Source organism: Vicia villosa, linkage group LG4 (assembly GCF_029867415.1).
Source record: "Vicia villosa cultivar HV-30 ecotype Madison, WI linkage group LG4, Vvil1.0, whole genome shotgun sequence".
NCBI lineage: Eukaryota > Viridiplantae > Streptophyta > Magnoliopsida > Fabales > Fabaceae > Vicia > Vicia villosa.
This window is the reverse complement of record NC_081183.1, coordinates 146113347-146124795: the sequence shown is the minus strand read 5'-3', so window position 1 is coordinate 146124795 and position 11449 is coordinate 146113347. Positions and strand designations below refer to the sequence as shown.

Genomic DNA, 11449 nt, shown 5'->3' with positions numbered 1-11449 from the left:
ATATAAGAAAGATAGATGTTCTTGAAATATCAATATTGCCCTTTTTTCAAATACTCTTCATTTGGACTGTCCACGTGGATGCCTTCCCCATCCTTCTTTTTCTTTTCTTCATTTTCCACAATTTTTATCTCATTCATTATAAAGCTGATGGGTTGGAAAAAATAAAAAAAATATTATATCAATTAACTTTTTGATGCACAACCTTCCACGCTACTTTTCTTTTCAATTGAAGCATACTGTTTTCTTAAGCTTTTCTGTTTTCTCTCTTCCTCTTCTTCTTAATTCTATCTTCCTATACCTCTCTCTTTATCTTCCTTCTTCTTTATTCTGCTTCCTCTCTCTTCTTATTCTTCTTTCTTCTCTCTTCTTTTTCTTCAACAAAAAATGTTACTTTTATCCTTCTCTTCTTAGATCTACGAAACATTGACGCCTATTTCGTTGTTGATATTTTTGTTGTTGTTGCACGTTTCGAGAAATTATATCTGGTTGATCTAAACTGCTTGATCAACGAGTTGTTTAGAAGCTAGATGGGTTAAGAAAAAATTATGCAGATCTGAACAAAAGCGCTTATGGATTAGGAATTCTTTTTGGTTAGAGATTTCTTAAACTTTTTTCTTATGATGATTTATCTTTTCATATATATGTTATCTCATGTATTTTTTTTGTTGGTTTTGTGTTTCACATAGATTTAGAAATTCCAATCTTAGAAAAAAAATCTCCGGATCTTATCAAAAGCAGATATGGAAAAAATAGATATGAGGAAAAAATGAAATCTTTTTTGTTTTCGAAATGATCTCTTTGTTTGACAAATCTCAAAATTTAACCTTGTGATAATTTGAAAATCTGAAGTTTTTAATTCTACAGATGTTATCAAAAGCAGATCTGGAAAAAAAATAGATATTTGAAAAAATGAAATCTTTTCTTGATTCAAAATGATCTTTTGGTTTGACATTTCTCAAAATTTAATCTTGTAATAATTTGAAAACCCCAATTTTTATTCTCTCTCACTGTTTATATTATGTTTTCTTATTGATTATGAAGATACATTGTGATGGTGTTTTATTGGAAGGAAGAAGTAATTTCTCTATTTATGACACTGAAGAAGAAAGAAAAACTAACACAAACATTCAAAATATATAGTTGTCTGGATTTGCACATAATTTTATTTAAAGTTTTTATTATTTAATTTTCTTTGTCGTTATTACATGATAACATAGTTATAATATATATGATGTTTTTGTGTTTCTTTCCTTGAATGTTGATATATTTTCATATTTTCTATGCACTGATAGTGGGGAGATAGAAATTATGAAAATGTTAATTATTGTATTTTTTTCTTAATATTAATTTGATCTTTTTTATTTATTGAGTTTCTTTTCATTTTAAATGTTGTTTATGATGACAGGAAAAGTTGCAAATAAAGCTAAAAAGAATGTGTTGGGGAAGATCATGTTTGATATTGCGACACATCAATTCAAATTTCAAATATCCCTCTTCATTTGTAACCCAATCAATTTCTATCTTCTGAGTGCAACCATTTGGACACAATATATATAACTTACAAAATTTTATATTAAATATCATGTTTTCAATAATTTAATATATTTAATTTAATGTATTGGAAGTTGTATCTAAAATCAGCCTTTGTACAAAACCAACCGTTGTATTTTTTACTCCAACTAAAATTTCTTATATTACTTTTAGTATAAAGACTATGACTGATTTCACAATTCTATCACATCTAATTATATTAAGTGGCCATAGGTGATATTATGACCACTGACATATCTTTAGGCATACACTTCCCAATATTTAAAAGACATAGAAAGTTGGTCCAACCCTTCCAACTTGCATAAAAATATTATTATAAGGATTAAAAATATTTTGCACCAACCAATAATATATTAGGTATTCTTCAACTTTACATCATAAATACAATAAATATACAATTTATGTAATTTATATCAAGTCATAGTTATAAAAATTAATTTTAAAAAAATTGAATAATAAATGAAAATACTAATTAAAAATAAATTAAAAATAAACAAAATTATAATCAATTTACGTTAATATCATTTTCTTCCATTTATACCATAAAGTTGTTATTACACTATTAATAAATTTTATTATTCTTTATGACATTAATTATCTTTTTTAATAAATTTATAATTTAATTACATTAATTTCTTTCTTTCCAATAAATAATTATGTTATTTATAAAATAATAATATTCTTGCTTTAAACTCTAAAATTGATAATTATTTAAATATTTTATTTTTCAACAAAAAAGTAATTAGAAAGAAATAGATAAATATATATTTCAATAACAGAAATTTTATATAAAGTAACATATTTCTTCAATATTTTAATATTTATTATATAATATATTGATTTTTGTTAAATACATTAGTTTGTTTGATGTTTCGAAATTTTTAAGTATTATACTTGAACCACATTTAATTCCTATGTATATCATTATTACAATTTCAATTCAACTATTTTTTTTAACCAATAATCTTTGATTAATTCAATTAAACAATACAAACAAAAGGCGATCGCAAAGTCATAAGCCCAAAACCAATACACCAAAGGACTAATTATTCATAAACTATAACATAAGTTTGCTAATTGTTTCATATACTTCTTATGTGACCAAACTCTATAAACTATAGTGTCAATAATGTTCCTATCAATGTTATAATGCCCTTGTCTGTTTGAGAAATGGAATTCTCTCTAATTCTTTTATTTATTTTTATTTATTGTTGCTGCAGTACTTTCAACTGGTATGTTTGGGAAGTTTCTTTTTACATGAAAGTGTTTTCTACTCCATCGCCCACTCTGTCAATGCATTATCTCTATCATGTCTATCCAATATCTCTAACCAATACTGAAAATGTTCAAAAGCATTTCAAATAAAGTAGCAAATGGGTAACGTGAAAAAGTGAACATTGTGTACTTTTTTTATTATTTATTTCTTTTCTAATTATTGCATAGACCTATAAATGATGTAACTCTACAACTCTGCTATGATTTTTGTCCATATAAAACTTTTACGGGAAATATAAGTGACAAGACAACACAGTGAAAGAGAAAGGTAAATTTAATCAGTTTGTAAGAATAAGTATATAAAAAAGGAACTTGACGTGTCTGCCGCAACTACAAAATTTATTTTATGTAAAAAAATCTACAAAATAAAAAGCCAACAACAATGCACATATATTGATCTACAAAAATATATTTTATTAAAAACATATGTAGTATTAATCTAAAAAATCTACAAAATAAAAAGTCAACAACAATGCACATAAAAATTTATTAAATAATGAATAAATTTATTTTTAACTATCTTAAGAATATTAAATATGTAATAATTTGAAATTAAAAAATATCATATTAATGAGAATTACGTTATATTTGTGAATATAAAAAAATAAAAAAAATAATTCAATATATATATATATATATATATATATATATATATATATATAATTATATTTTTAATTAATTTATAATTATAACAGATGAAAATATTTTGGTTAAATTGACAGTGTGAATCATATTTTGAAAAATTGAATGGATTTCAAGTTTTTGTAGTTTATATAGGAAGCAAAAAGTGGTGAATCACTATGTATTTCATGAATTACATGCTTGATTAAGTCTTGAGGAGACTAACCCAGTTATAATTTATGATTCGGATAATGTACTATTTACTTGAATATAATATATATGATATTATTATTTTATATTTTATCATTTCCCTATGCTATCCTATTTGATGTGTTTATTCTAGCTATGCTATAATACTGATTTGATAAGAGTCACAAGACACTACTTTGACATCTACTGTTGTGACACTGCTCAGTTGTTGTTATCTTATACTACTCCGGCCTGATTTATAAGCAAAAATTCTCTTTTTAGGTTCATTGAATAATGAATGTATCTGGTCTACATAAAAGACAAGATACATTCATTATTCAATGAACCTAAAAAGAGAATCTTTGCTTATAAATAAGGCCGGAGGGAGTATTATATAGATTTATAATCAAATTAACCAATTGATATGTAACTTTTCCCATTTTCTTTACAGGTAAGTACTACTTGCGGTCTCCTATTTTTTAATAAAATCTTTAATATAAAGAACTTATATACTAGGTTAGAATTTTCAAACAAATTCATACATAGTATCTCTCGCGCGTTTCTTAAATTATAGGCATGTAATACTATCAGCAATGTGTTTTATGCACAGTTGAACAATTAAATGACTCCCACATATAAATATTACATAATTTTTTTATGGGTTAATGAACTTTTTCGTCCCTTTAAATATTTTAAATTTCGTTTTTAGTCCCTCCAAAATTTTCCTTCAAGAAATCGTCCCTTCAAAATTTTTCTTCCGAACTATTGGTCCCTAACGTCAAATTTCGTAGCTAATCGATGGCTAAAGTCGTAGCTAATCTCTAGCAAATTTGACGTTAGGGACCAATAGTTTAGACGAAAAATTTTGAAGGGACGATTTCTTAAAGGAAAATTTTGGAGGGACTAAAAACGAAATCTGCAATATTTAAAGGGATCAAAAAGTTCATTAACCCTTTTTTTATTAAATTTAAAATTTCGATGTTGAAAATAGTATTTTACTAAGATGATCATTTTTATTTTTTATAACATCAAATTAAAATAATTATAACGGGAACGTGAAGTGATTGTTCAAAATATTGAATATTAACCGGACTGTCAAATTATTGATCATAATATTGAACATTAATGGGAACATGAAGTTATTGATTAAAATATTTAATTTTTTTCACGGATACCATATATTTTTCTATACATTCAATTATTATTTTTTCACGGATACCAGACATTTTTCTATACATTTAATTATTATTTTTTTATGGATACAAAACACTTGGCATTCCCCAAGGGATTGCTTAAGTCCCAATCGCATATATTAGTACTATTCGACGTTAAAAGGTAGCAATCAATATTGCCCACGTAATTTTCATAAAATACCATACATGTATTGGCCACGTAATTTTTTTGTATAATTTAATTTATTGTATATTATTATTCACAAGCAAGCCGTTGAAAATCTTCATCAAGCAAGCCGTTGAAAAAAAAAGTTCTGCATTATTATTATTATTATTATTATTATTATTATTATTATTATTATTATTATTATTATTATTATTATTATTATTATTATTATTATTTACATTATGGTTTTGTATTATTTGATGGATGATAGCTGATGCAAATGTGTGGGTTGAAAAAAAAGAACCGAACCCGCCAAATCAGCACTTCTTGTCAGTTGTCCATAGATTTTGATTTACCGACCAAAACCTGGGAAACTTCTAGCATGTACACACCCTTTTCTTAAACTTTCTGTTTTTCTTAAATAATAAATATAATTTTATTTTTAAAATGTATAGATAATTAAAAATGGAATATTTTGAAGAAAAATTTCTGCGCCATAAAAAAATTCACCATATTTAAATTCTGTTAAAATTCATTTATTTTCATTTTCAATAATACTCCCCTTTTTTATATCTTCATTTAGTCAATTTAATTAATAAAAAAAATAGTCAATTCAACTCAGATTAAAAAAGCTTCATGGACAAAATTTTAGTTGAGAGTAGATGAACTTGGATGCAAAATGCTTTTGAGTTGGCCAAGTCCAGTTGGCCAGACATCATTTCTTAATAATAATTAGGTTGTGAACATGGCAAACTTTGATTAAACACTGCAAATTAATTAAAATAACATTGACAATTATAAAAATGAATTTTTTTTAGAAAAAATATTGATGCAGGTATAAAGTAATTTTACACTATTAATTAATCATAATTATTTATTTAATTATATAATATTTTTATTTTAAAATAATCTAATGACAGTTGATTTTTTATTAAATGACAGTTATTTTATACTGCATAAACTTTTCTTTTTTTAAGATGAGAGTAATGTTTAAAAGAAATGTTAACTTTTCTATAATTACACTAGTAACATTTTCTTCATAAAATCAAACAAATAAAAAAAAAGGTACTACTAACATTATGAAAATGGTTGTCGTGTCGTGGCAACCATCAATCATCGTCAAAGTACTATAAAAATAATTTGCTGCAAAGATTTTAAACTCACAAGAAACAGCGACCACATTCACATCTAGATCCCAAAAACTGATAGTAAAATATCCAATAGAAGCTTAATCTAAACCCTAAATCAACATTTTCAATGCATCCACAACAATACTACTAGCAAAATTGTGACACTAAAATTTTGGAGGTTATGGAAGAAGAAAGAGAGGATATGTTTGTGGCAATGAACAAAGAGAATTCTGGATTATATCAAGATGGAACAGAATTGAGAAAATTCAGAGCATATCTAAAATGGGTTTACGTGGACCAATCAAATTTATGTAAATCTGGTTTATCTTGGTCTGTGTTTTTTTCTTTGGCTTACGTTGTACCGATTCTATCACACTTTCTTCTTGATTGTTCGACAACCTGCGATGCTGATCATACTCGACCGTACCATGTTCCTGTTCAGATTTCTTTGTCTGCTTTTGCTACTTTGTCTTTTGTTAGCCTCTCTCAATGGGATCGTAAATATGGGTTTAGTAGGTTTCTTTTTCTTGATAAAGTTACTGATGAGAGTCTCAAGATTCAACAGGGGTATGCTCAACAGATGAAGGTTTGTGTGTGTTTTTTTTTTTAATTTGATAAACATCGGAATTTTGTCATGCATGCCTTGTGTTTGTTTTTATTCTTGTCTTTCTATTTGGTTAATAGTTACAAGAAATGTTGGAAAGGTTGCCACAGTGGAAGGTTTTTGTGCAAAGTGGGAAAGAAAAGAAAAATAATAGACTGTGGAATTTATGGTTAGTTTGATTATTCTGCTTAAGAGAAAAAGTGGGTCTGGCGGAAAGGATTATTCTCCGCAAGGTGACTGATTGGAATTTGAATCTCTTCCACGGAGTCTTCGTGTTTAATGCCGGTGACTCAGGTGTAAGGTTGACCGGAAAAAGAATGAGAGATGAGGAATATGTGGAGGAGATTGGTGAATTTGGTTTATGTGCTATCGCCAATCTGAGGCGTTGGTGGTAGTTGGATCGAGATCAGACATTTTAGATTTCAATTTTGGTATTATAGTTTTTAAAACAAAGTCAAAACCAAATTTGAAATATAGACCATCCAATCTTGATACAATAGTCACTAATGCACCGAATGAGTGAGATTTTCGATTAAAGACCATCCAAATTCGAGAGTTAAGACTCTTATGAGCCAGGAACTAAGAATCGAGCTGCAAAACCTGCCTTGAGAAAGAGAGTACAATATTGATTTTTGGCATTTGTATAGTTCTGATGTGTTTTCTTTCCATTCTCTTATTGTTAGGAATTGTAACAGTAATTACATGGTCAATATTCAATTATATAGTTTTAAGTTACATCATTGAAAAAGCTACACCTTTTATCAGAAATAGAAAAACATAACAAAATACATTTGTTTCTATTATACAGAGAACGATGAAGCTAATCTTGCTATGGGGGCTTCCCTGTTTCATAGCGGAATGTGCATACAAGATATGGTGGTACATTTCAGGATCATCCCAAATACCATATTATGGTGAAATATATGTGAGCAGCATCATTATGTGCACATTGGAGCTATGTTCTTGGCTTTATAGAACATCGATTTTCTTCTTGGTATGTGTCCTCTTTCGACTCATTGGCTACCTGCAAATACAAAGACTAGATGAGTTTGCTCCTGTTTTTCAAAGAGAGACCGATGTAGGATCGATCTTGTTGGAGCACCTAAGAATACGAAGGAATCTACGCATCATTAGCCACCGTTTTCGAGCTTTCATTTTGTCTTCTCTCCTTTTGGTGACAGCAAGCCAACTCATTTTTCTTATGATGGTTATAAAACCACATGCCGATGTTGATATCCTCAGGAGTGGAGAGCTCGGGGTAATGCTTCTTTCCTTCATTTTGTGGATTGAATTGATTGACATTGTTCAATTTAAGGAACTTAATTAGTATTTCGTACTAAAATATTGTGTTCTTTCAATGTTGCAGTTAGTCTCCATCACCTTGGTTAGTGGACTTTACATACTCTTACGAAGCGCAACCAAGATCACACATAAAGCACAATCCATCACAGGACTTACCGCTAAGTGGCATATATGTGCCACCATAAACTCCTTTGATAACATTGACGGTGAGACACCAACAGCAGAGGCAACTTCAGCACGAGCTATGGCTGCCAGTATTAGTTGGGGATCGTCGGAGGAAGATGAGTTGGGGGATGAAGAGGATGAATTGAATGACACTAAATTAATTCTGACTCAGACACATACTATCTCATTCAGTAAAAGACAGGCTTTAGGTATAGAGAATTTTTTTACTTGTATTTTGTTTTCGTCTGATTTTGCTTTATCCTGAGTTACTTGCTTTTTAATGCAGTGACATATATGGAGAACAATAGAGCAGGAATCACTGTTTATGGATTCATGCTTGACAGAACTTGGCTTCACTCCATTTTTGGTATTCAATTGGCTCTTTGCCTTTGGCTACTTAACAAGACGGTTGGTATTTAGAGAAAGAAATGGAACTGCAATGATCCTCCTTGTGATACCTTGTGCAATGTGGAGTGCATCTTTTGAATCGTCATCTTTCCGTTCAAATTTCATAGCTCTGGTTATGACATACGAAATGTAAATGATGTGTGTTTGCTATGCATAGTGTTATGAGTATTGTAAATTTGTCCGTGTTGCCTACTACTCGTCCTCAGTGGGGGAAGATCAGTATCAAATGACACGGAAAACAGGCACGTCGAAGTGAAGAACCGGCAACAACGAGCGTTTGCTACTATGTACAGGGCTGAAACCTCTACAGATAAGAAGTTGTTGATCTTGTCAGCCTAGTGCTTTTCAAATGTTACAAAAATAAGTTAATTATCCTTGCTGTATGCATGTTTGTTAAATTATCATGGTAAATATAAATGTTTTTCGTGTAAAATATAACCGACATATAAAAGTAAGAGAAGTACTAAGTAAGTATTCTGTTATACTCTTTAAATTCCTTACGTTATTGATCGAAATTTACATAGATCTCGTTGAAAGTGGTTTTGAAAATCGTGTGTTACTAATACTAGTACATCTTTTAAGAATGATCAGTGATCTGATATGATCAAATCAGAGGGGTTGAGTGACATAGAGAATAATCACTGATCCAATAGGATCTACTAAATTTTAGTCAATAAGAAAAAACAACACATAGTGTTGGAAAAAGTGTAGAGATTATGTTTTATTGCCAATATGATCCAACAAAAGGATGAAAGATTAAACATAATAAATATATTAAAATTTTTTTTCCAGATGGAGCCAATACAAAGCATCTTAAATTTAAAAAAAAACATATAAGATCCTTAACAAAGAGAATTTGTTGCAGAGAACAGAACAAAACTCACAAATCATGACAGTTACATATTCTTTCCCTTGCCTTTCTAAAATGCAAACTGGAAGAAAGCGTGTTTGGCGTCCAACAAGCTTTGTAATTATCGATTAACTTTTTCTAAGCCATGTTCTATCAGAAGCTCTCAGACCTTATAGACTTAATATCATAAGCCAACATCTAATATCAGGATTCAGGAACACAAAGAGAGGCCAAAGATCCTTGTGTCCTTGATTCTGTACCTTAAGAAACCATTCTGGTAACGATGTCGGTAAGTTTTCTCACACACACACACACACACACACACACACACACATATATCTTACAACAGGGAATCAAACATGAAATTTGGTTTTAATCAAATAACTATTTTCTTTTTCTTTGTTGGTGTCTACAAATACAATCATCTCCTATTTACGTCGAGTTGGGTTTATCGAGCGTAACGTAGCTTAGTGAGAACGCATGTCTTTTGGGCTTGGCCTATTCATTTGTAGGCTTATGAGTAGGAGGGTCGGGAGTTTTTGGGGCGAAGCTCCCTCGGCATAATTGTCCGAACTTTGTGATCAACTATTGTGCTCTTGTGCATTAATTTAGTTATTTGCTTTAGAACCGTTTTCGCAATTCTAACAGTCATATTAAGTATATTTTTAACTTATCAGCATGTTGACCTTCAAGTTGCAGAGTAAATACTAGGTTAATAAGTTATTCTAGAGAACTTAGTAAGTGTTCATTCATAAACCGTTATCTAAAGCATGTAAAAATAAGCCGATATTTCAAGTTCATATCAAATCATGTTTGACAAATCTTTTACCAATGACTCTTTGTTAGCAGAATTCCCACGTTCCGAAATTTGGCAATTGGGAAGCTGACAACATTCCATATAGTGCATGTTTTGAGAGTGCACGCAGAGAAAAGGCCGGATTCATAACCAATCCGAACGATCCAATGGAAAATCTAGAGGCCTTCAACAAAAATGTTAACGCTGACGAAGCAAAATCCTCTCATACTTACTCTCACAAAGCAAATTCAAGTTCAATGGAGAAAGGAAGCCAAGAAGTACTGAGAAACAATTCTACACGCCATTCCCATGGACGAAGCAGGGGAAGTAAAGGTAGCTTTACATCAGAGTTTGGCAGCGAAAGTCGCCATAATGATCACTCTGCCACCAACAAAGCTTCACAATCAGTTCACAAAAGGAGTGTGTCCAAAGGAGTTAGTAGCAACATCGGTAGCTTCTCTTCATCAAATCATAGCAGACATAGAAACGGAAGGCACTCTTTTAACGACCACGGGGTAATATTCCTTGTAGTGTCTTATAGTGTTTAGGATTTAATCGTCAGATTATTAAAAACGTTTGACTTGACAGGACGATAAAGCAACGATAGTACCTGAATTCGGTAATTGGGATGTAACAGACCCGAAATCAGGAGAAGGTTATACTGTTATGTTCAACAAAATAAAAGAAGAAAGACAAATCACGTCTAGCCACAGGATTCCACCGCATAACAACGGTTCAAATATGAAGAATCAATATGATGGATCTTCTTTCAGTTTATCTAAGGTGAATGAAGCTTACTATTTCATGTTTATTGTTCTGTCCATAACTTTCACATATATGTGAGGCGTGTAATGCAAGTTTCACTGCTAATTTCATGAATGTGTTCGTAATCTTGTGCAGTATTGTTGCTGTTTGTTTACGAGCGAAAGCAAATGAACACGGATAAGCTGTTTACTCTGGCTCACAAGAGACTTGAATTTGGAGTGTTATGAATAAATTTATAATCTTGTAAGAGCATGAATTAAGTCTCACATGTATGTATGTATGTTTTGATTTTTTCTTTTTAACATTGTGTTAAAATGGATGCATGAATGAGTAGAATTCATGGCTTAGTTTCATTTTTTGCAAATGCATGTTTGTTTTGGTACTTCCTTATTTATTAAAGGTAAGAAAATATGTAAACTTTCTAGCTACTCATTAAAAATCAGAAAAAAAATGTA

General features: G+C 30.0%; 2 protein-coding genes and 1 long non-coding RNA gene across 3 annotated transcripts; all 3 read left to right on the top strand.

Annotated features, from left to right (window-relative positions):
• The first annotated feature begins 209 nt into the window (after window positions 1–209).
• On the top strand, window positions 210–1595 carry LOC131599876 (uncharacterized). Its single transcript, XR_009282941.1, has 2 exons — window positions 210–590; window positions 1406–1595. It is a non-coding gene; the product is annotated as an uncharacterized LOC131599876 (long non-coding RNA).
• Window positions 1596–6090: 4495 nt separating this feature from the next.
• LOC131595410 (uncharacterized) lies at window positions 6091–9065 on the top strand. The gene is made up of 4 exons (XM_058867753.1): window positions 6091–6690; window positions 7517–7966; window positions 8075–8384; window positions 8462–9065. Exons 1-4 carry the CDS (start codon window positions 6286–6288, stop codon window positions 8593–8595), a joined length of 1299 nt encoding a protein of 432 aa, XP_058723736.1. The 5' UTR covers window positions 6091–6285; the 3' UTR covers window positions 8596–9065.
• Window positions 9066–9209: 144 nt separating this feature from the next.
• LOC131595411 (RPM1-interacting protein 4-like) lies at window positions 9210–11449 on the top strand. Its single transcript, XM_058867754.1, has 3 exons — window positions 9210–10744; window positions 10818–11012; window positions 11130–11449. Exons 1-3 carry the CDS (start codon window positions 10397–10399, stop codon window positions 11163–11165), a joined length of 579 nt encoding a protein of 192 aa, XP_058723737.1. The 5' UTR covers window positions 9210–10396; the 3' UTR covers window positions 11166–11449.

Bases quoted from the DNA above. Each gene is read 5' to 3' on its own strand.
- LOC131595410 (XM_058867753.1), top strand. From the start codon at position 6,286: ATGGAAGAAGAAAGAGAGGATATGTTTGTGGCAATGAACAAAGAGAAT. The intron at 6,691-7,516 runs GTTTGTGTGTGT...TCTATTATACAG, and splicing joins GGTATGCTCAACAGATGAAG to AGAACGATGAAGCTAATCTT. The intron at 7,967-8,074 runs GTAATGCTTCTT...TCAATGTTGCAG, and splicing joins TCAGGAGTGGAGAGCTCGGG to TTAGTCTCCATCACCTTGGT.
- LOC131595411 (XM_058867754.1), top strand. From the start codon at position 10,397: ATGGAAAATCTAGAGGCCTTCAACAAAAATGTTAACGCTGACGAAGCA. The intron at 10,745-10,817 runs GTAATATTCCTT...TTGACTTGACAG, and splicing joins ACTCTTTTAACGACCACGGG to GACGATAAAGCAACGATAGT. The intron at 11,013-11,129 runs GTGAATGAAGCT...AATCTTGTGCAG, and splicing joins CTTCTTTCAGTTTATCTAAG to TATTGTTGCTGTTTGTTTAC.